This window comes from Camelus dromedarius, chromosome 5, assembly GCF_036321535.1.
Source record: "Camelus dromedarius isolate mCamDro1 chromosome 5, mCamDro1.pat, whole genome shotgun sequence".
NCBI classification, from domain to species: Eukaryota; Metazoa; Chordata; class Mammalia; order Artiodactyla; family Camelidae; genus Camelus; species Camelus dromedarius.
The window spans coordinates 42,349,054-42,375,337 of NC_087440.1; the positions used below are offsets into that span (position 1 = coordinate 42,349,054).

The 26,284-nt window shown below is 33.3% G+C and overlaps 1 protein-coding gene across 4 annotated transcripts in view; it reads left to right on the forward strand.

Moving 5' to 3' along the window:
- MIPOL1 (mirror-image polydactyly 1) overlaps positions 1 to 26,083 on the forward strand; it is a 251,386-nt gene extending 225,303 nt beyond the window's left edge. For all 4 annotated transcript variants that reach the window (XM_031453612.2, XM_031453615.2, XM_031453613.2 and 1 more), the window contains one exon: positions 25,324 to 26,083. In XM_031453612.2, the coding sequence (XP_031309472.1) occupies positions 25,324 to 25,390 (67 nt within the window). In that variant the 3' untranslated portion in view covers positions 25,391 to 26,083. The remainder of the gene's footprint in view (positions 1 to 25,323) is intronic.
- The last annotated feature ends 201 nt before the right edge of the window (positions 26,084 to 26,284 follow it).

Genomic DNA, 26,284 nt, shown 5'->3' on the forward strand with positions numbered 1-26,284 from the left:
GGAAAAAGAAACTGTAATATTTAATTTGAATTTAAACTACTAATACAGACTTATGTTTTAAAAATGTATGTTTTTCCTTAGCTGTATTTTTTTAAAAGGTGTTAGAATCTATGGACGCACCTAACACCCAGATTTTACTTTCTGAACACATTTCGTATTAAAGGGTACCAAAATTCCTAGGTCTGGAGCATGGCAAGTACAGTGAGTCTGATTATCATTTTGTGCCAGAAAGCAAGTACTCAAAGACTAATGGAGTCATGTAGAAAGGACATGGGAACAGCTTGAAAAACTTCCCACAGACCAGTCTGGGATAATGTATGCAAGAAAAAAGAACTGTATTTGATTACAAAATGCTTAATTGTTACATTTAGGGTCTATAAAGATACTAAAAAGAAAAAAAGATGGAGGATTGAAAGGAAGAAGCCCTTTTGTAGAGAAGAATGGCAGTTAACAGATACAGATAGGATGATAGAATTAGAAAATCACCATTTTGTAACCCACAGTGTAATTAACTCAATCAAAGACCATCCATCAGCCATATGAGTTAAAAGAAGCTATTTTGTCAGTCTAGTTTGGGAAAACTTACTTAGCATATACCAAAGAGTTTAGAGCTTAAAAATCAGAGAGGACTTAGATATGGGGATTTAAGATGTCAAGTGCCTTTGAACAATATTTAGGGATTTATTATTAAAATTTACTTTAGAAATTTTTCTTCCTCAAATATTCTGTGCTTATGTAAATGATAGAAGATAGACCTAAACCATCCAACCTTTTATCAAAATTCATCCTTTAAAAAATCTCCCTAGTTTTGCCTTGAGATTTTATCAGTATTAGACTAGGTACTGATCCTCTATTTAAATTTTGATATTTTGTTTATCATGGAGTTTTTGTGTTAATTTAGATTTTTTTGAAACATTGCATTAAAGTATTCTTTATCCTGATAATGAGGGGTTTTTTTTAAAACCCTGTTAAATTTTTCGTCTGAATTGAGTGCCCCATTCACCTCATCCTAGAGTTAGCCCTAAATATTCCATGGAAGATGGAAAAGACAGTGATGGAGGAAAAACAAAAATACTCTTAGTTTACCTTCCTTCAAAAATAAGAACAAAGTACTAAATTACCCTAGTGTGTATGATTTCTACTGAATGGTGTTTCATATTCAGAAATGATAGCCATATAATGGAGCTGAACAACAGTGGTTCTTCCCACCATATGGAAATTGGTCAAGTTTTAAATTATATACTGTCCGGAAAGCTTACCACTGTCTGTATGTCTCTTCCTTATTTTATGGTCATTACCTGCACCACTTTATTTCAATCGTCTATGTAGATAGGTCATCACATCTATCAATGGTAGGGTCTTGGTTATATTCTACACCATAAGTGTTGATTTCAGTTTGAGAGCATATCATTTTTATGAATCAAAGACAAATCAAGTAGAGAAAATTACTGTGACAATTCCAGCTTAGTAAGTTGAATATTACTTTTACTTTGTAGGCCCCTGGCTTAGTCTGAAGTTTGAAGATGCATTGATATATTATCTCTACTAGTCTCCGAAGGATGTTGCCAGTCTTTTGAATTAAACTTGAATAAAGTTGATTTGTATTCCCTGTTAATCAAAATTTGAAATGTTGACATTAGAAAATTTCATTCAGTGCTAATTATATATGACTTTTATGAAAGTTAGGAAGGAAAGAATCCTACATTTTAAAGTTTAGTATCAGCCTAAAGCCCTATGAAAACAATGAGTAGCTTAATAAGCCATCTTAATAAGATACCGTAATAAAACTAACCAGTTATTCTAGCTTGCTGCATTTCACTTGGCAGTATAAAATTCAGTGGCTCACTTCCCCTATCATTAATTGAAACTTTTCTGGGTTTAAAATGATCAAAAACCTCGGCAACGTTACAGCAACGTTTCCTAACCTTTCTTGACTCTTAAATTCCCTTCAATAGTAATATGTATTCTCTAGACAGAGTTTTAAGCATCCTTCTTGCATTGGTATAAGATACAGAAGTTAATTTGCATTGATTGTTTTATATATTTTATTTAAATACAATCTTTACTATTCATATGTAATATCACATGGTATTTGACTTCAGCTGTGTGAAAAAAGCATAATTTATTAAGTTTTATAATAATATATTAAGTTTGGATTAGAGACTAAATACATATAAGGGAGTAGATTAAAATTTAGTAATGTATTATGACATTAAATAACTGCTTCCAAGATGATATTTGGAATTTTCTTAACATTTTACTTTTAAAATGAAATAATGGTGTTTTCTCAGACTGCATTTGCTAGAATATTTCCACAAATAGCACATTATGGATGTTTTGATCCTTAACCCCAATATGTGTAAAAGTAAATTAAATATTATTATTATTCCAGTGTTTTCCCTCTTTATTTTTATTTCTTAAGTAACACCTACTACATAAGCAATGTGAGTAGTTTGATCAAATGAACACAATATAGAAATCTGGTGAAGAAAATCTTCAGGTGAATTTACAGATTTATTTTTATGCTTCTCATTTATATTTCAAATTCAGTGTACTTTCTGCTTCCTCTAAGTATTCAGTGGTCCATTAGAGGTGGAAATTAAAGAAATTACAACTAAAAAGGTGGGGAGGAATGGTCAAGAACAGCATGTTGACCAGCTATGCTCAGCTGAATGATAAATCAGCTGAGGGACTGAGTCATGAGCATGCTATGCTGATCTTTGCTGAACCTTCATTCTGCTCATTTATATGCAGTCAGAAGTCCGCAAAGCAGTCCATCTTATGAGGCTGAACAAATTAAGGCAAAAATCTTTAATAATAATTTTATGCTTTGGCTTCCAAACGAGAACTCAGAACAGTACTCATTACCAACATTACCACCTTTGGCTACATGATCTGTGAATTTTTAAGTTGAAAAATGAAAACAATGATCCTTTAGGGAGTTTCATTATATAGTTTTACATACCAATTTTACTCTTTTGTCAATTTTAATGGGTTTTTATATTGTTTAAAAATTTTTATGTCCTTAAAAGCATGTTTTAAAATTTATATATAAACCAGTGCCCCCGCACACAAATACATATCCAAGTCAAATAAATTACCTGATTTAGTTATACTAGGATATAAGTTATTGAAAGAAAGGAATCATTTGCTGGAAAACGTATGTTACAGCATATTAAATAAATGTTAGTGGCTTGTTTATATCTCTCCAAATAAAAACTTTTTTAAGGGAAATTTAATAGCTTGTTGTAGAATAATTATATGCTTTAAAATGCTAAATATTTTTCTCATCATGGACAAAGTGTACAACTCTAAGACCTGATTTGTTTGTTAGTGAACTTACTAGATACTAACCTTCACTAGCCCAGTTTATACCACTTCTCTTTTATGCCAACACTCTGATTTTGTTCAGAAGTATTCTACAACTTGCTGTTAATACAGTACTATCTTCAGAGCTAGCTTTTTCAGGTAACTGAGTACGCTTTGTATATTCTATAACTAATAAATTAATAAAACCTTGTTGTAGTGTACAAACTCCTGTCTCTATGAAGCAACTATAAGCGAACTGTAAGTGAATTCATGAGTCCAAAAAAAGTATGTTGTGATTATATTGACTCTGAGACCATTTGACTTTAATGATATACATCATTTATTGTGTAGTATAAATTGGTTGTAGTATTGTTCATAATTTTTTGAATAATAAATCCATGAACAGTAAAACAATAAAAATTTTTATATCCTAGGAATACATTTTAAATAATTATTCTGAAGAGGCACATGTTAGTGGTATCTTTGAGCAAATTCATGATTCATATTTTTTGCTTAGGGAGTGAAACTGGGACCTGTTGATAAAATTTTTATCTTTAGTAGTTGAATTTTATATTGCTTCCATAATTTTCTGTATCATATTATGATAGCAAAAATATGTTAAAAACTTTTAAGCTATATTGATTAAGTAAATGTGTTCAGAAGGGAATAAAACTAATACATCAAAGAATTTACAATCATGTGGTCTTGCTCATTTTAAGATAATTCCTGCTTAATGTAATATTTCATTACTTGTTAAAATTAAGCCAATTCTTAAAGAGCTAACCCATCTGGCTGCCTGATCCTTTAATGAAATTCTACTTCCATGATAAAACATAGCTTTGATGCTCTTTTCCTGATAGATTTTATCACTTTTGTAAATAGCCCTTTTGACCACTAGAAAATAGTTGTTTAGAATTGGTTGATGTAGATGTCCTAATTAGTTATTGTAAAGTGAAAAAGTAAGTACAAATTGTTACATTTGGGTTGACTGAGGAAGTAAATAGCCATGCCAGTATAAGAATTTTTCAGATCTCAAAAATGAATGTATTGCAGTCTAAATAAAAAAGATGAAAGTAAAATTTCTTAATGGATGAAAGGCCATGATTTAAATATTTTCCCAGTTATAATAAGCAGAGTCTTGAACAATTTTATTCATGTCTTTATTCAACAAATATTTTTTAAACATGTGCTGTGTGTCAGGCACTGGTGAACAAAATCAAACTATACCTTGATTTCATGAAACAAACCTTCTCTAGGAGAGATAAGTATTAAATATTTATACAAATAAGTATATAATTACAATTTGTGTTTAATGTGATGAGGAAAAGTTCTCTATAAACTGTAAGAGAATGTAACAGGGAGATGTAACTTAGACTGGTGTTAAAGGGGGAAGAGGTTTTTACCAAGCTGGGGCCAGAAGTATAAATAGGAAGTAGCCAAGGGGAAAAACTTCCCATGGGAAGCCAAAGCAAAGAACTGGGCACATTGGAGAAACTGAAGGAAGATCTTTGTGGCCAAAGGGCAGCTTGGAACAAAAAAGGAGGATGGAGTAGTATGCAGAGTCAGATCTTAAAGAACCTTGTAACCTCATCAAGATTTTTGTCATTTTCCATTTTTTTAGCTTTATCTTATAAGCAGTAGAAGTCATTGATAGATTTTAATCAGGGGACATATTCTGATTTGCATTTTTAAAAGATTAGCCCTGAATGCTCTGTGGAGGATAAACTGGAGTGAGACAAGAGTAGAAGTAAAGAGACTCACTAGGAAGGAAGAGCAGTTATGAGAAACTGTGATGACTTGGACCAGGGGAATTATCATTGGAGATGGAGAGGAGTGGGACTCAAGATCTACATAGTATCCAAGCAGTAAACTTCCTGGACAGGGTGCAGCATGTTAAGGAGAACTCCAAAATTTTTTGTGTTGAACAACTTGATAAATGGAAATACCATTTATTGAGATTGAGAAGACTAGACAAAGAACAGGGGTGAAATGGAAGAACATTTTTAACAAGTTTAATCTAAATAGTACACAATCCAAATAGCTATTCTTCATGGTATCTTAGTTTCTCAAGGAAAGGGCTTACACTTATTGCAGATAATCCTTCAGAATTGTTAATAGGTCCATTTAAGAAAATTTTTGAGATTTATATCACTTATGTTTAAAGTGGTCTCTTATATTTAGAGTTTAAAATTCTATTGAAAAGAGGGTAACCTGCAGATATCTTGCATCATAGCCTTAATACTTGGCTACATGCAATGGCCAGATAACATCCTGTGATATGATTGATGTCTACAGTACCAGACGTAATCTAAGAACACTATTTAGTTAGTATATTTTTCCTTCCAGTAGAATAAACCATTTTTACCCAAAAGTTTTCATTGAACTATCTTGCCAAAAATCAGTTAAGGTTTTAAAGTAATGCCATTCATACATATCTGATAATACTTTGTACCAGAATTCTTATTACTATATGTATTTCTTGCTAATAATGAACTTGTATCTTATTAAAAGATATAATGGATACATATGAACCAGACAAGTACACAACTTGAAACCATAATTTTATATTATATTTTTGTTTCAGGACAAAAAAAATTGGTTTTGAGGTTTGTATTGCCTTATTATCTTACATTCAATAACAAATTACCCCAAAACTTAATAGCTTGAAAGTATTATTATTTGAGTTTCTTTGGGTAAGGAATCTCAGTGCAGCTTAGCTGGGTCCTCCAGCTCTGGGTATCTCACAAGGCTGGGATGGATCTACTCTCTAGATGACCCATGGTTGTCAGGACTCAGCTCTCACAAGCTGTTAGACTAAAGCTGCTTAGTTCCTCTCACACTCAAGACCTTAAGGTCTTCTTTTGTTCCTTGCTATATGGAGTCTCTCCATGTAGCATCTCACAACATGGCAGGTGGCTTCATTGGAATGAACAAGAGAGAGACAGAGAGAGTAAGCTAGCAGATTGAAGTCATAGTCTTTTGTTACATAATCCAAAGAAGTGACATTCCATCACTTTTGCTATATTCTGTTCATTAGAAACAAGTCACTGGGTCCAGTCCACACCATTGGGGAGTGGATTACACAAAAGGAGGCAGGCATTGGGAGCCATGTCAGAAGCTGCTTCCCATAAGCTTTTCCAAAGGTTAAGTTACATTTTTGGGGCCTTAGATAGCTAATAATTGGTGATCTGTAAGACATTCAGTGAATCATATTGCTTCATGAGCAGTGACAGTTATGGGAAAATGCACAACCACTACCTGACCTTAGAACACCATCACAATCCTCTGAAAATCTACAAGATCCTATCTAAAGAAACCAAAGATCATGACAGGGTCAAAACTTCTGAAGAAACCAAAGCCTGAGCCAAAACCAAGTACCAAGAGTCATGCATATTCAGAAACTTAATAGCTCATGAACAGAGCAGTTAGCAGAATCTATCCGTGGTGCTCTCAGTTCTGCCTTGCTTCCTACTTATAAACTTGAATTTTAAAATTCAAAGTGCCACCTATATATAAAAATAGATTAAAAATAAAGTTCTTTTGCATAGCACAAGGAACTATGTTCAATGTCTTGTAATAACCTTTAATGGAAAAAAAATGTTAAAACGAATATATATATGTATATTCATGGCTGGGACATTGTGCTATACACTAGAGATTGACACATTGTAATTGACTGTACTTCCATTTAAAAAAAGCAAAAAAAAATTCAAAATGCCACTAGCTAGTGTAAAAAACAAGGAAGGAAGAATTTGATTTTTACCTCTTTCAAATAAAAATGAATACAGAGAATCAGAGAATCTGATTCAAGATTCGAGCAAGCCCTACTAGTAATGAGAAAAATACAGTAATGGGGGTGGGGGACTGCTCAGCTGTAGTGGCTGTAAAAAAACCAGTCAATATTTGAACATATACTGAAGTGTAGCAACTATATTGGTACTTGCAATCTGTTGGTTGTTGATAATTGATGCTATTAATTATTATAAGCATAGTATTATTTTTAAATTAGTAGCAGTAGAAATTCAGCAAAAATTTAAGTTGCCAAATATAAGTATTTAAAATACTGAAGCTTATTTTCAAAGGACAAAGAATTGTAATCATTAAATGAAAGATTACCAAAAAAATGAGTTGAAATAATACTAAACATGACAATTACTACACTAGAAATGTCAGTGAATGGACAGCTGTTAAAATATTTTGGTAAAATAAGATGAAAAGAGCTTTAAATAATGAAAACATGAAAGTTGAATGAGTAGTGTCTACTCATTTCAGAGTACCATGAATTGTGTGACGGTGGTTAGAAAATTCTTTGAAATTTATTTATTGTGCTCTTCAATTATTATTTAGATGAAGATTATACTCTTCACCAAGCATTGAGGTAGATGCTGGGAATCACTGGTAAATAAAATTAAAGACAGCAATACTTACCATCACTGAGCTTACAGTCTAGCAAAGGATATTGACAAGTAAACAGCAATTATAAAGGAGAAGCATGTGGTACTATGGGAACACTTAAGGATACTTATCTCAGACTTAGATCAGTTGGGGGAGATTTCATAGTAGTGAAAAGCATATGTTTCATTAATTTTGTGGGTTATGTTGCTAGTAGTTTTGGTTACTTGTTACAGCATGCCATAGAAAAATAGTCTAAGGTTAAGGCCCTCCCCAACTTTTATTTTAATTGAACAGGCTATAGCATATGTACAACATTCATTCACCTACTAAAGAAATAACAGAATCTAATCAGATCCACATCCTTCATTTAAAGCCCTTGGGGCTATGTGTGTTTTAGAATTTAGACTTTACAAATTTTATAAAGGTAATATGATGTATATTCTCTTTATTATGTGACACCTTCAGTGAAGCACCCTGTAATCAAACATATGAATATTTATGCAGTGAAATATATGAATTATCACCCTTGTTCAGGTCTTACTGTTAACATGAGTTTGCAGCAAACTACTTTGGGTTTATCAGAGCATTCTCAATTTTGAAATTGTCCTTTAAAGCATTATGAATATAGCCTCCTTTTCCATAAAAAGATAACTGGAACCTGATAAATTAACAAAAGGATACCCAGTGAAGACTTGGCATTATTTTGTGCCTGTAATGTCAATTATTACAATTTAAAGGAAAGATCTCACTCATTCCTCTGTGATGGTATATTGACTGTCCCTCAGTGATTGGGAGGATCAGTGGGGAAGAGCAGAGAATACTCCTAATGGCTTCTTACCATCGTATTTCTAAGAGATTTTAGCATAGCAAAAATTGTTTTAAGTTTTTGGGGTATAAGAATCACAAAAGAGTGATAAACAGACTTAAGCAGAATTTTTAATAACTTTATTAAATGTTAACCTCTCCAAGGTAATATTTCTGTCAGGCCTCTGGCCGGGGTAGTTGTCATATATATGCTGCTTTGTAATATCAGATGTACTAACTTAACAAACTAAGCTGAATTTATTAAGAGGGATTTGTCACAAGTGGGAGCTTTTAAATATTTCAGCATTTTCCCCAAACTTTATTCTATTGTTGTTAAAATTTTTCTGGAATCTTACAAGTCAGTTGTGTTTTATGTTTAGTGAGATGCATGACCACCTGTTAGTTTGGTTAAGTAAAGAGAAAAAGTGAAATGCCACACATAAAGGATATTTTTTTAGAAAGAGGGCTCCGTGGTTTTCTCTGGAATAGACGTCCTTTTATTACAAGCTCCAGCTAGCTTTTGAGGGATGAGCCACTAAACAACAGGAGAAACTATAGAAGCAATTCAAATTACTTTAGAACATCATGTTCTCATTGGGGCCCATATGTAAGTTGTTTTGACCTCCCTAAAACTTCTCCACAATTCTGTGAATATGATCCCTGTTTTAAGCAAAGCATTTTGCCTAATCATGAATAAGAATTTATATCGATGTGTCCAAGAAAGATAAAGACGAACTTGTGTATCTTAATAGTGCTAAAGAAAAAAATAACTTTTGAAATTTCAGTCTTTAAAATATTATCAACTTCCTTACAGACTTTCAAAAGTGTAAGCATTGATTGCTAACTCCCAGTGAATACAAAACATTGTAAAATTATACTTTGAATCTTAAAAAAAAATACCATATACATATGTCTTTTGTAAACTAGAGTACAAGTTCTGTGAGAAAAGATTTTGGGTTTGCTTATTTGGGTTTTTTTAAATTTGCTGTTACAAACAATGATACAAATGAACAGCCTTCTTTAAACATATTTTTGTATAGTCCTTTCACTAGATCTATAGGATAAATTTCTAGAAATGAAAAACTTAAGGTTAAAAATTGTGTCTTTTTAATTCTAAGTATTGCCAGATCTGTTAAAAAGTTACATCAACAACTAATAATCTATAAGGATGCTTATTCCCTAAGCTTCACCAATATTTAGTATTATCAAAGTTTTTAACCTTCCAATCTGAAAGATGAAGAGATATTTCATTTTAACATGTATTCCTTTAATTATAAGTAGAGTCATTTTTATTTCTGATTAAAATATATTTTTATTTTTATGTGAACTGCCTGTTCACTACCTTTTCCCATTTTTGTATTTGACTATTAATTTTGACTGATTTGTAAGAGCTCTGGATAGTAAACAAATGAGCTGTTTATTATGTGTACAGTGAACATTTTTCTGCTTAAAACTTTTTTTCCAACAGACTTTTTTTTTGTTTTACAATGTCAGGTTTATTTGTTAAGTTGTATTTTATAAAACTAAGGCAGCTTGCCTTCTCTTAAGTTGCTTATTTGAGGTTTTTAAAAATAATTACTTATGGTTGTCTATTTAGACAAAGCATTAGAACTATTTATAAACTTGATCTTTGTGTACTTTTTTTCCTTTTAAACAAAGGGTTGTTTTTATTAATTAGTAGTCCAGTAGGTAATAGTTTTTTTTTTACCTTAATACTAATGCAGGTTAGTTTATCTTAGCAAATAAACTATTTAGTCATAGTTCTTCAGCTATGAATCTCCTCTTCCAAAGCAAATATCCTGCAAGGATAGAACAAACAGGATCAAAACACAATGACAGGTTTGAGCTTAGTTGCTAGATTGGCCTCGTTTGGGTGTGGGAGATTAAAGGAAAGTACCTGAGGCAGCCTTGACTATATAAAAAAAACTCTTTCAGTTCAAATAATGTTTTTAAATCTTGTAAACAGTTAATTAGCAAAATTATATGGTCTTGACATATGATGTTAAAAACAGTGAAATAAATAGTTCTTCCATCTTTGTATACCATATGTTCCCTTCATTTACTTTTCTGGGAAATTTCCAGCTAGTGAGAAGTAAAATTCTTAAATTTGCAAAATACACATATTGAATAAAAATACTTTATAGCCACGTGTAATTTTTAAGCCTTGTGCTCTGTGTCAGCCTTCTTGGATCCCCAAAGTTGTGAGAGTTCAGCAAAAAATAAGTGACACTGGGAAGAGAAAGAGGTTACATTTTTCTCTTTTAAACGCCCTCTTGTTCACTTTAGTAGTTAAGTACATGTTTTCATTTTTATAAAGAGAAATATTAAATAATATTGTTTTGTTAGGCCAAGCATTTTTTAAATGCTTTTAAACCACTATATATGCAAATTACTAAAGTAATATATATTATTTTTAGAAAAAAATTTAAATATTGCTAAGCAACTTGACACTTAAAAAAGTTTTCATATAGTACACATACTTTTATAACCTGATTCACTTAATATATTATGAATAACTTTCTATATCATTATACATAAATTTTACTCAATAAAATGGCTTTACATCTATTGGATGATATACCATAATTTACGTAATGAATTCATTATTGTTACTAGTTAGTTGTTTTAAAATACTGCTGTAGTGAATATACTTGCAGCTAAATATTTGTACATATCTGCAGTTATTACAGGAAACACAAATTCCTGGAAGTGGAATTGTTGAATTAAAAAGTAGTTGAAATTGTTAGAAAAGGCTTCTATTAATTAGAAGCACAATTAGGCTATTTACAGAGATGCTGTTGAAGATTTTAAATCTCTTCAGTCATACAGGAAGGAGAGAAATATGGTGCTGGCTTTTATATAGTAGATAGATAATACTTCATCTTGCTTTCTAATTATAAAACACAGTGTCTTAAAGACTTTCTGTTATAAGAATGACATAAATTGTAAAAACTACGTGTATAAGGATATGAAGTGATAGCTAGAATTTTATCTGGATGTACTTCTTACAGTTCAAGAAGTAAGAATCTTTTTATTCAAAATGTCTATACTTTAAATATGGCTTTCTTATAGCCTTCAGAGACACTGGCATATAATAGAGCAGAATGATGTGAAGATGAAAAAGACAAGAGTGTGCTTCCCATCAAAGAGCCACCCTACAGTAGTTGAGATTGAGAGAGAAAGTTTAGACAGGAGTTAATAGCTTGCTTTGAGGATAGTAAGTCATCCTCTGTTCTCAGGAAGCATTTCAGAATAGTGGACCAGCACTTTGACAGGTTCATATGAATGATTTAAGTCTTTGAGTGTATGTGCATGGCATTAGAAGTGCCCTGCCCATGGAAGTTTTTTGGCAAAAAGGTAACAGTTATGAGTAAGATGAACTCTTTCAACTTGTTCCTTTACAGCTGGCAGTACCTTTCCTCCTAGCCATTTCATTGTAGACACTAATGCAGGAAGTTTCTTGTGTTCCTTGTTAGTCTGACTGCTGTATGGAATTTAAACTATTTTACCTCTTCTTAGGAAGATAGGGAATTGTAGTGAGAAATATGGACCAGTATGGGAGGTGGACAATAACAATAGATTTGGATTTTATTTTCATCTCTGTTACTGTGATTACAAAATATAGAGAAAGAAAACTCACCAAAAAAGATAGTAATATGTATTTAGTAGAATAAATGTGGTAAAATAAATGAAAAGTGCATTATACAGCTCTTGTCCACAGGAATTTTAGAGCATTGGTATTCAGTTATTTCCGGATACTGCCACAGTGAACATACTTGTAGCTAAATGTTCATTCCTACAAGTGGAATTGTTGAAGAGTCTGCCATCTTGCATCTGTATATAATGCTAGTAACATTTATATATATTTTGCCCTTTTTTATTATTTCATAGAATGGTACTGAATATCTGTTCATTGTTCAGGGCAGGTAATACAGAGAAAAGGGAGCCCTCAAGGAATTTGAACTTGGCCCTATAGAGTGAGTGGGATACGAATAAGCAGAGAGAAAAAAGGAGAAGGTAAAAGAGGAGAGAAAGAGCACAAATGAAGTAGAGGACCAAATGTGAGTATAATGTATGAGAGGAAGCAGTACAAAGGTCAGCCTGGCAGGAGCAGAGGTTCCTGTGGGATGACATCAGACAGGCGGGGCTGGCTGAGTTACTGAGAGCCTTCAGAGGTATGCAAAGGCATTTAGATTCTATGAGATAGGGAATATGAAGCCATTACAGAGTTTTGAAAGTAGCAAAGGTTACTCGATGGAAATAACATTTTAAGTACATCAATCCCATTTACTATTGTGGAAGATTAATATCAGCAGGTTGATGTTAGAGATGAGTCCCAGCTAAGAAGCAATCATCGTAATACAGTACAATAATAGACCCGAAGTGCTGGTGTAGGCTGGTAGCACTGAGAATGAGAGGAAGGGATTTATATCAGAAACACTATAGAGAAAAACAGTTCAATATGGTGACTGAAGAGGTGTGAAAGGTAAAGAAGTAGTCACTGTTTTAAGATTTTCTTCCTAAGAGATAGAAACAACACAGTGCCATTAATAGAATGTCCTTAGTTCAGTGCTGAGAGCTAATTTCATTTTCTTTTTGTGTAGCCTGAACTTACAAACTTATGAGAAAAAAATACTGAGTTTGAGAATAGTACTGTCAGATGGCAGGCATAAAACTCATCAGAATTAGCTTCCAGCAACTGAAGAGCAAAGGAAAGGAAGGGCTTCTAAGGATTCTTCTCTGGGAATAATAGAAATACCCATGAAAATGTCTTTAGAATGATGGCACTTTAGATTATATAACCCTATTTCCCACAGCATGAAACTCTGTCTGGGAGTTTAATGCTAATAACGTCCAAATGTTATTCTTAAGAGCTGTATCTCCAACCATTCAAAGATAGGCCAAACGTCAAGGCTGTGGTTTGAGGAGTCGTTCACCAAAACGCAGCACGTAGCTCCTCTACTGGGCCAACGGCAGATCAGTTCCCTGCTCACTGGGGAGAACTGTCTGAACCAGGCTGGTGGGTGTGTATTCAAAAGTCCAGGTATATGCAGCAGAAAGCAGCAGGTAGAAGGAATTTTTGTCATTATTTTGTTTAAAGAGGCACATTATAATGATGGGCTACTAGCAAAGATTTACAGCAATTACTCATTAATACCACCTAGGTTATTTACTCAAAAGAAGTGTTTCTACCAAATTTAGGTAACAAAACACATACTAGAAACTGTAAATGCTCCCCAAACCTAAACTAATCTATGGAAAAATAACAAATGATAATTTTCATGTATGATGTTTTATACGATATTTGAAAAACCCTTGAAATTTTGTCAATTTTATCAGAAGGCAGGTTTGAGGCACAGCTCATCACATCCAGGTGGGAACTGGTCTACCAACTAAGATAAAAGAACAGTTTTCATTGGCCTTACAAATTGCCCTGTAATACTCTGTAGAACATAATTATTATAAATATGAGGCCTTTTTATTATATTTGTGCCAAATTTAAAGTAGTTTTTAGAATATAAAATCCTTATATATTGTTGGCACCACAAATACTGTTAAATCTAAAGGACATCATATAAAAAGTCCATCGCAGCAGATACGTTACTCACTGTAAGTAAATTTGAACATAAGTATAGTTCACACTTAAGATCCGTGGGGCAATTTACTAAATAGTATTCAGTCAGCTTGAAAGAGTGAATGTGTCCCTGTGTCACTGACTTATCACCAGTGAATAATCTAGATACTGCGAATAAAGCCCATTCATCCTTAATACTGTCACTAACACATAAAAGAAAGACATGTGATTTAATTTCAGGTCTTCTGTGGTGCTTGAAAAGTATTAACTGTGAAGTGAATGGGTATTAAAAGACTGGAAATTACACTTAACAAGTGGCATATAAAAATCAGAAATCAGAAAGAAATATAAATCAGTCAGAAATGCTTTTTTTATGCATCCAGAATTCCTTATCTATAAATTACCAAAAATGTGTATATGTTTGGCATACACTCTTTTTGAGATAGATGAAAATATAAACCTCTTTCATTCTTTTACATATGTCATATAGATCTTTATAATATTTTCTTTTAGTATGTTGTTCTGATGACAATTCTAGTTAAATAATGTATGTTTTGTGACTAGTATGCATCATAAACTTTTCAGAGAAATCTACCTTTTCGTGATTATATTACTTAGCTAAATTTTGATGTTTTGGAAGGATTAATTTCTCTTGTTCATATTTTTAAAATTTGACTATATGTAAAATATCTAAGTCCAATACCATATAATTTTAAACTGCCAGAAAGAAGCAGTGATGCCTAGCTATCTAATGATAATCATGAATGAGATTAAACTTCAAACTTTTACTTACTGTATCCTTATCTTGAAACCAAGGGTCAATTCTTCATAGGGGGGGAAAAAGCCTTTTAGGAGAATGTAATTGAAGTTTTCAAAACAATATTTAAGAAGAAAATGACTTATCACTCTTAATTTTTAACAAAAAACACTCTAAGAATAGTGAAACCATGATATTTTAGATAGAAGAGTGATGCAATTAACAGTCTTTTTCAGTCTAAATGAAATAAAGGTCTTCTGTGTGCCTTAAGATATAACTTATGCAAATATTCATAGGACTATCCTAGAAGCTGCAGAACAGGGCAGAACACAAAAACCAGAAAAAGAGTAACTTCCCCAAATCTACATCCTTTTTTAAAATGTCACTAACATACCCTGTTTCAATTCTTAGAAATCAAGAGTTTTGAATGGAATAGTTAAAATGATTGACCTATTTTCAGTTTGCTCTTCCTACATCGTCAGGCGTTTGCTTGTTTTTGACACTGATGCTTCTCCCGTAGAAGATGCATAATATGCATAGAAGATGCATTGGAGGTGATTTTATTTCTTTGTATGCCTCATTTTTTCTCCTGCTATGTTAGGAAATCATAAAGAAGAGCTGAAGATGCTAGTTTTCAGAATTAGTAATTCATTAATATTGGATTGACAAAATTCCTCCTGATACAGAAAGGATAACCTTAACTTAGTTCTCCCTACGGGTGGAGTTTCATTTAACATTTTCCCACCAAGCCCCCAAACTCCTTGCATTTAAAGTAGGAGAAATCTATTCTTTTCAAATAACTGCTTTATCATTTAATGTGCTTCTGCAAAGACCTTTGACGTGTGCATGTGTGTGTGATATTTATTCACAAACAGGTAAACAATATCCTATTGACTTTTGAGGGTCTGTTCTGCTAGTTACCAAGATTACAGTGGCGAACAAAATACATATTGTCCCTGCCCTCATGGAGGTTCATGAGCTTGTTACTGGTGTTGAGCTTTCTTGGGAATCTTACACATGGCTTAAATATCCTGATAGAGTGAAAGAGCCCAATAAAACTGACACTTGATCTTAATTCATCCTATTATCTCAATCACTTTTATCATGTTAAGTTAGGGGCTTAAGCAGAATAACTCCATTATCTTCTGTAAGTACTCTCCTAATGGTATATCAACTGCACTTGTGCTGCCAAGACACTTGGAATCCAGCGGACTGTCTAGATATCTCATTTACTAACAAAGTCTTCATTAAGCCCTGGGTAAAATTATACCAAAGTTATTAATTTAAAATCCAAATCTTGAAGTAGAATTACCTTAGAGAACCTATAAAGAAGGAAACACAGCTTTAATTCTTCTCCATGTTTTAATTTTTAACTGGGGTAAAATAAAATGAAAGAATGCCAAGTTTTACATTTTTTTTATTGTTCTGTGTCTAATTTGCAAGTTTATTAGTCATCTAAACTGATACTATGATTGTTGGTCTATGTTTGGAATATATCATTCCCTTGTCTACCTTAGGTATTAGTGACACTGAATAAGGAGTGTCATATAATGTCATATATCTAATCTAAGCACATTTAAATATACATGTACCAAGTTTTTTCTATGTTCTATTTAATCTCAAAGATAAATCCAAGTTTATTGCTTAATTTCAAGTGGGAAGCAATTTCTTAGTGTTAATATACATCTAAAAGTGAAGCTAAAGGAAGTAGGGTAAATAAAATGTCCCAAAATTGTGCTGTCTGAGGACAGTTTATTCCCACTTTATCAGTAACTTCCTGTGAATACACCCTCTTGTCCACAGTATTTGAAACCTTAGAACTATTTGTGAAAGGTATAGCCTGAGCTCAGTATATCATAACTTGGTATGGCTGAGAATTCTGTTATGGTTCCTCTTTACAGAGGATTTTATATTTATAAAAAGACTTCGAGTAATGTACATCTACAATAGACACATTAAAAACTTTCCAGAACACAACTGTTTAAAAGTGCCATTCACAAAATACTTAAGAAAGACTTCTGAATGAATGAATAATACTTAATATAATGACATCTATAGAGCTAGATTAATTTATTTATGTTATTTATTTGTATCCTGTATTCTAATAACTCAGAATATCTTTTTATACATTGGGGAAAGAATTGGATTAGATTTGATTAAATTGAAAGTTTTGGTAGAAATCAACAAACTAGTAAATGGTTAGTAATGGTGCTTTAAAACCGTTGTTGATTGCATATACCAAATTTTTTGTTTTTCTTTTTTTTTTAATAAATGTAAATCCAGCCAAAAATACCAGTTGACAACAAATAGGGACAGTCTTATATATAGACAGAGATGATAGTCACATCCTTGGTGTCATTTAAGAGAGAATGCAAATCCAAAAATATATCTTTTTTAACACCTATCAATTGATACCTGAAATTCCTCTATCAGAGATTCACAGATTTGGATTAAAGCTTTGGTTTATAATAAAATGTAGTTACATTTGGTAGCCTTTGTTTTTTCAATCAAATAATATTATTATCAGAAGGTTGGGTTTTTTTTAAAGCTAGTGTTAAGAGTCAATGGAAGGAGAATATGAAAGGACTAGATTCTTGATAGGGAGTAAGCGAAGTACCACTGGGTAGATTTCTGCTCAACATTTTTTGTTTTTCTTTTTGTTTTTCTTCCCCCTCCTCAATTTTTCTATTATTGTTGGAATTCCATGTTAATAATTATCATTACCAGCTGTTTTAGGCAAAGCTCTGTGAGAAATAAAGACAAATTCTTCCTCTCTTACAGTTCTGCCCCATGACTGGCCCAAACAAAACAAATATTACTAGAATCATTTCTTGTGAGGTGTAGGGAAAACATGGCCCAAAATTATTTCAAGAACCATAATAATTTTGTAAGCTTTGTTTCCTGAGTTTTATATTGTGTTTGGGATATTGGAGGTTCTGAATACTATGTATGCTTAATTTACAGTGTTGATTTGAATTTATAACTTTTAGGTCAAAAACTAGAGCTCCAAATGCAATGCTTTTGCTGAAGGTAGGCTTTTTCACTGAATGTACTAAAAACCTAGGCATGCACTTTGCATCAGCCTACATAGGCTGTCAGTTTACCAACATTTCAGTACTGACAGAAATTTAAATCTCATGACAATCATAAAGTTTTGGAGAGACCTAAGCACAGTAAGTCAAGTAGACAGCAAGAGAACCTTTCTAAATGCAGTCTTTGGTTTCTATTAATCTCAAAGATCTTGATATGAGGGTTAACAGGGAGACAAATGGTTGATTCTAATTGTTATAGCATATTCATGTAAACTGATCAAAGACATATTAACTAGGCTAAGATTTTTAACACAATCTTTTGTCAATGAAGACATTTTTAAAAATCTCCCTAGCCATTGGCATTGATACTTCCCAAGAAAGACAAATTTTAAATTTGTTTTATAATGAAAATCTTAAAAGTGGTGTTCATCTACTTATAATGTAGTATTTGTGATGCTTTTTCAAAAATGAATTTGTACAGTAAGTAATTGTCCTATATTCTCTTTTTCCTTCAGTAATTTAGCCTTATGATAATTACCTTGGCTTTCTACATTTCTACATTTCTGCTGGTATCAATTTTTCCCTCGTTTTCTCTAGTATAATTACAATTGAAATCTTATTTTAACTATTATTGCTATAATGTCCAATTTTGGATAAATAAATTATGTCCATGTCCAAATCATTCACAACCTATTATTAACACTGAGCTTGCTAACAAGAATATAAAAATGTTTTAGGCTTAAAGTTTTCTAAAAACAAGATCTATTTATAAGTCCCTGCCCTTTTCACTGTAAACCTGTTCAATAAAAGAAATGACATCTTTTTTCATAAAGCAAAATGCACAATACCATCACAGTATTGTTAGATTGGTATTTTAGAATTATTGCTTGGATTTGATAGTGTGAGTCATGGACTTTTCACTGAAGTTTTTCAGTAAATATAGCTTGCATGTTGAAACACAGATAGACCAGCTATTAAAACTAAATTTTAAAATTGAGTAAGTACTATGTGCTGGGAACAATATTAGGCATGATATCAACTTCAGGAAGCAATGGTCTGTAAAAACTCCATATTTGCCAAGCATTGTCACAACCTAGAAACTCTGGTTTTTGTGCCACACATCATCAGATTAGACATTTTTGGATATCTGCAAAAGCTCAAATTAAGTCCTTTGGGTACACTAATTGAAAGAGTTAATCGTGCTGTTTGGATGACACCCTACAGCCAGCCCAGGTATCTTTGTTGTAGACCCACCTAGTCACTCACTAAATCGCCCACTAAGATTTAGTATGCTCTGGTAGCCAAGCTGATTCTGGCTACCATATATTGAGCCTTGCAGGTCTAGCTGCATCTCAGGAATTAACCTCTATAACTGATAGATAAGGAGGAAGAACTCTACTATATCTTGATTTCAGCAGTCGTTTGTCTCAAAATATCTTTGTGGACAAGATCAAGAAATGATTGCACACTTCAGAGAATTCATAACTACTTGAGTAGGAATACTTATTACCACCCTGTGGGGTTGTCTCTGAGAGTTTTTGTCAGTAATTTACCCTTGGTTCTTTTCTTAACATTTTGTAATATCTAAATTTAAAACATAAAAGGTAGGCTTATCATAAGTACAAGAACCAAGTTTGATAAACTCAGGATATCAAAAGATATTAATTGTTAGGAAAATGGGCTAAATTTACCAAGATGACATCTGACTTGGATAAAGGTAAAATTTTCACTTAGGATCAATATAGCCATAAATTTTTTGTGGCTGCTCCTGTCAAAAGGTAGAATCTACTTCCCCACCCTTTGAATCTGGGGTGGCCTGTGATTCCCTCTCACCAGTAAAATAAACCAAGCGATGTTGTACAGCTTCTTAACAAGGCTGCAAGAGTATTGCCAGCATTCCCCTCTTGCTAACTCGTGCTCACCATGTAAATAAATCTGGTCTAGTCTACTTGAGATTGAGATACCACGTGAAGAGAGTCCTAGCCAGAAGTCAGCACCAGCCATCAGGCATGTGACCACCCAGCCCCCGTTTACTGCAGCTGCATGTGTGCTTCCAGGCAGGGCTAGCAGAACTGCCCAGCTGCACCAAGTCTAAATTGACATGAGTAAATTAAATAGCTGTTGTTTTAAGCAACTGAGTTTGGGGTGGTTCACTATGCAGCAGTGAATAACTGATACAGGAATATTAATTATGTGTGTCCAGAATAGGAGAGACTTGGGTTGGTAGGCAAAGCAGGCTAGTGGGTAGACTCATTTGCACCAAAACTTAGTATAAGCCAATAGTGAAACATGGTAGCATTAAAATAGAAGTAAAAGTCCGAATCAGGGAAGATGTCAGTCCCACTTTGCCTTCTAATGATTAGACTGGATTTTTATGTCAGCCTCAATATTTTTAAAGACACTAGATATGCTAGAGAACCTGTACACTGAACAATAATGTGAGTGGTCTATTAATTTTAATGTACAAAACCATTTAAAGACTGGAAGTGTTAAAGTAGAAAAAAAATAAAGTAAAGACATGCCAGCTCTGTTAACATTTTGACAACACTTCATACAGGAAATCGTCTAATGAGTTAAAGGTTAGGTCTAGGCAGATGGGTGGAAGATCTGAGGCAGATTTCCTATTAAAATAAATAATTTTGACTGTGTTGTTATTATTCAGCACCTCATTCTAGCCATTTTCTACCATTTTCACTTTCTTCACCATGACTTTTCAACCCAGTCTCCCATCTACTTCTACATTCGCCTTTTCACTTACAAGCTCTTTCTCCCTTCTGTTTCAAATGTAAATGGTCTTTCTTCTTTTTCTTTCTCCATTTTATTCTCTCTTCTACTGATATTCCCTTATTTCTTACAGATACTTTTGTGCACTGTGTAAATATGTGCATTTTTATGCATCTGTGTATCTCAGTCTGTATCTTTCCATTACATAGTGTGTCTAAAACTGAGCAAGAACTTTTATTTCATTGGTTACAATTTATGCATGGGGGAGTGACTACACCCTATCAATTACCTGTCCTCCTCCTTACAACTGTGTGCTTCCTCCTTCCCCCATGTTTCCTTCCTTCTCTTTCTTTATTCCTCTGATCTCAACTCATTTCAATCTGCCTTCGGGAACCTTCTTTGCATTGTAACTACCTCTCATCTTTCCACAACTCCTGCACTGAATGTTTCATACACACATTCTACCTGAAATTTGAATTCATCAAGGGCACTCATTTCCTAGCAGCCTACTGGACATCGGTCTTTTCCCCACACCATATATACTAGGAGGGAGAGTTCTCTGGTTCCCCTTTGCTACTTTCATACCTTCTGCATCCATGTAAAAACCCTCCCTTCTTTCAGGTTTATACCATCCAGCTTTTGTATCACACTCTCTGCTCTTCAGTATCTACTATCTCCTCCTAATCAGTGCCATTCCTCTAATGTGAGTTTCAGGCAACTGAGTCAATGTCTTCCTCTCTACCCCATCTTCTGTATTCATGCCAGTGTTTTCAGTCGCTTTTCTGTCTCCTCTAGGGCTGGAAGGATGATGGGTATCCATCTCTCTTGAATTCCTAATTCTTTCTCCTTGGAAAAGGCAAGAGAAGATGTCTTGAAGACAGTTGGATATGAGTCTGAAACTCAGGAGAATTTGGGATGAGAGATCTGTATTTGGAAGTCCTCAGCATTTAAGTGGAATCAAGAGAGCAAATAACATCTTGAGGGAAGTATGAAAAGTGTTAAGAAAAGGTGATAAAATAAACCAACAGTAAAAAGACCAGCAGAGGAAGAACAGCAATAATAGTAAAAGGAAAAACTACATTTAGATCTTGTCCATGGTAGAAATAGGGCACGACTTTTAATAGCTTTTCTGTCTCCTCTACTGGAAGATGACGGGTATCCATCTCTCTTGAATTCCTAGTCCTTTCTCCTTGGGGAAAAAAAAAATTAAACTAAATGTGTTTGATCAGTAGGAATGGAATGCTTTTTCTAGAGAGAAAACTGCCCAGCCAGTAAGAATTCTACACTTAGATTGACAGATACAAAAATTGCTCTCAAAAATGGAATCTAGAGTGAGATTTTGGTTTGGTACAATTCAGTTGATGACAAGGAATTTGTTTTCACTCCTTTCTATCATTTTGCAAAAAATATTATCTAGTCAGTAATTCAAGCCCACAAAAAAATCAAAAATAAGCCTTAAAAGTCACAGCATTTTGGGAAGCAATATAGCACATCGGAGAGATCAGGGATGTGGTCATTGGATCTTACATCATATCCCAGCTGCAAAACTCACTGGCTGTGTGGCTCTGATCAAGTTAGCTTTGGTTTGTCTTTTAAAGATAACATCTACTCCATGTAGTTGTAATGAAAATTAAATATGTCTAAATTGCTTCTCATAATTCCTGGCACTTAGTATTCATTAAATATTATTTGCCTTTCTAAATGTATGACAATATTCATTAAGAGTGAAAAATAAAGTAAACCAATTCAGAAAATTGGTAAATAACTCATGGTTAATCTGCTTGATGGAAAATATGTATTTTATTGTACTATATACGTATTATATAGACACAAAGAAAATATGAAAGTAATGTTAATTGGAAAAACTAGGATTTCTCTAAAATACAGCTATAAGTATATTTTTCAAGTTTACATAGAAATTGTGTTACCGCAAATAATAGATTGTAACTGTTATTTCCTAATAATGTGCAATGTCATCAGTTTACTTTCTTATAATGTGTTACTAAACTGGCAGATGAAATACACCAGCAAATACCCGATTTGGCTTAATAACTTGAGGAAACAGTTTAATGAAGGTATTAAGACAAATAATACATTAATCTGAAATCTGTAGCTCTCTAGTAGCCCAAACCCTAGTGGAAGTAGCTTTGAACTAAGAACAAGGAATCCAGGCTCATATCTGTCACTGTCTTACCTTGGGACCTTGTATGAGGGTTGGTTTGTCTGTGCTTTAGTTTCTTCATATTTAGAAAAATCCTAGCTCTAACCCTTTTCCTATTTCATGAAGCCCAGGGGAAGCTATCGCTAAGTAACAGGTACAGCAGTTGGATCCTATTTTAATAAGCTACGTAATTTTTTAAAGGATATTACTGATTTGGACAATAAAGAATAGCCTGCAGGTAGATCCTGCAAGGTGCTTCAACAGGCAGACACACCTACCTTCCTGTCGGCACAGCCCATGTCTGGCAGGTGTATTCCTTTCCTTACAAGAAGGAATAGGTGCTTCATTGTGTTTCAAAAGTCAGTAAGCTTTTACAAAACTAAGTAATTAACATTTTTCTCATTTCTGAGATCAAATTTTCATAAATCATTCAACCTGGATAAACTGAGAATGTGGTTGATCTAGTAATTGTTGAAATATAGTAAAGACATTGCAAAACATATTTAAGTATTTCCTCCTAACTTCTTACTTTAGCAAGATTTCAGAGTTCTAAATGGAAAGATATCCTATTGTATAAAAAAGAAACTAAAGTAAGATGAGCTCATCTGTAAAGGAGAAGCCAAAAGAAGCACAACACAGACTTCCCTCAGTAATTTGGGATTCCGATGATTCGGAATTCATAGTGATAATTAGTGTAAATGAAATTGTGGGGAGAGATATATTTAACCCACTTAAAAGTAATATTTTCTACTTTTTGCAATACATACCAACAAATTCTATTAATGGCTTATCAAGGTTTCTCCCGGGAGTCATTTGTTAACAGTTAATTCAAGTAATTATTACATTTTAGCAATACACTTAAAATTTCATACTGACATTTTTCTTCCTCCTCCTCCACAATTCAGGTTAGTGAAACTTTGTCTTAAAGGATTTGTGTAATCCTATGACTCATAATACTCAGAGTGTGTAAGATAGCACTAGTTTTTATCACTAGGGAAAGTTCAAACAATACAGACTGATTTGTGAATATAGGGAATTGTCTAGTGAATATTCTAGTTCAGGTATTTGGATCACTAGCTTAGAACTGTTTTAACAGATGTATAATAGATAAAGTTTACATTTGAGAAATTTGTAGTAATAAATTTAGGCAAGATTTGCCTTTTACTCTAAGATCATCACTATATTTTTCAAAGAGATTTTTGATGCACTGAATTATTTTGTTTTATATCCCTGTTTTCTATTAATCAAACTAATATATGCAGAATCATTCAATAAACGTAAGCTAGTTTTCAGTGTTGCGTGCAGCTGATTAGTCCATCTGAACCGGCATGTATGACACTAAGAATACCCTCATGCCTTTAGTGTCTAGCTCTGTGCTGGGTTTATTTGCAAAGGACCCTCATGCATGAATCCATATAAATGAGGCAGGCTGCAGCAGACTAGACTGTATCGCTCACCCGTCTTTAAGGAGGGAGGATTGTGTATGAAAACTGCTGGGTGTGATTTTCATATGTAAGGAAGGTTTCTGTGTGTGTAACATCAAGCAAGATTTTTGGTTGAGGTTTTATGCTTTCAGTAAAGAAAATAAAAGGGAAAAAAAACAATTAATGGTCTGATTCCATCATCTTCTGTCAAGCAAAGCTCTTACTGATTCAGTGAATGTGATCGTGCTCCTATAGAGTAGCCTAAGAACACGACAGAATGACTTCTGAACTTTTGACTCTATTTTCAGTATAATTGGGGAGTTTTAATCAACTAAAAAATCACTTGTCTTTGACTAAAAAACATGTATAGTCATTACTAGCCTATTTATATTACTCAGGAATAGAAACTTTTAAAGCATGGTACAGAAAATCTAATTTTCTTAGCATCAAATCATTTATACATATTTAAATTATTATCATGCCACTGAGACATGAAGTTTTCCCACCTAGTCACCTAATACCTGTCTTTAAAGAGAAGAAACTTAGGGGAGGGTATAGCTCAGTAGTGAAGTGAGCACAGGACCGTGGGTTCAATCCCCAGTACCTCCATTAAAAAATAGATAAACCTGATGACCTCTCCCCACCAAAAACAAAATAAAGGGAAGAATTTAATACATAACAATTGTGCGATATACCAGTGTGTCACTTATTTAGCTAAGTAACAGGTGGGAGATTGATGGTATTTCTGTATTGAAATATTTATGTCTTTGGTAAAAATCAGTGTGAAACTTCTCTACATTTAATATGCCATCTTGTCATTGCATAGTAATGATTCTTCCACAGCCTTAATGCAAGTAGGTAAATTATTTAAATGAATGTCTTATATTTTTCAGAAAGCTGATGCAATCTGAAGATCTGGGTTTAAAAAGTTTGTGGTTTTGCTGTTTTTTTAACCTCAAATACTTGGCACTCTGCATCAGTGTCTCTCACTTACAGTAATGCTTTGTTTCTTACCATGACTACTAGGACTGCTTGGTCACAGGCAAATACTGTCCTTTTTCAGCCAAAACATTCCTGATCTTAATTTCACTTTTTATATTCTTTTTTTTTTTTCCCTTCCCACCTCCCTACCCCCAACTTAGGTTGGAAAGGCTGGTGGACGTCCTGAGGAAGAAGGTTGGAACTGGGACCATGAGGACAGTGATCTGACTGAAAAAAACGACAGTCTGGGGAAGCAGTCACATCTGGTGACCAGGCTGCTTCATTCAACACTGTGTAAACACGAAAGCCTTAACTTAGCAAACAGTTGTTAGAAGTGGGACACTCCAACCACATTCCAAGCTGAGATAAAATCAAATCACAAATGTTTAACCACTTTGCTGCTGACTTGAGTTATTTATCCAAATGTATTAACTGCAGACTTTTACCAATGGGTAGCTATAAAGTTGCAGCTTATTTTGTAACTATTTTATATCTCACTGTGTTTAATATAAATATGTTTGCTGAAAGATCATTATAGAAACATAGTAAAGTTGGTCAGGATCATATCTTCACATATGGCCCTTTCTGAATCAAAATGCAGCAAGGTAAATATTGTCTAAACCTTAATCCACTGTGTTAGGTCAAAACTTCAAATACATGCATTTTTCAACATAGGGTTTATTTCTTAACTGATGAGAGGAGCACCTACATAAGAATGTATAGTCTTCCTTCAGTGCATGCATTTAATCTTTGTTAGTATTAAAGAACATTAAATAGATAGCAAGAGTTAAATGTATAATTTGCTTTAATAAGAGTTTGACACATTAAAATTACACAAATCAAGGCATGATTTTTGTTTCACTTTACAAGTAATGCACACTTTTCAATAAAAAGAGAGTATTGTTAATGTGTTCTTATAAATTCATTTTGTCACTCTTTTTTAATGTTGGGTCTGAATAATTATCTAAACTCTTATTTAAGCTGTAGGAATTGTCAAGTCTGTCCAATAGGCTGGAATACTTTTGGCTTGAAAATTAGCATGTTCCAGCATGACTCTAAAAGACAAGAGCCCATCAGACATGTTAAGTTTTCTTTTTGATTATCTTTATTTAGATTATCATA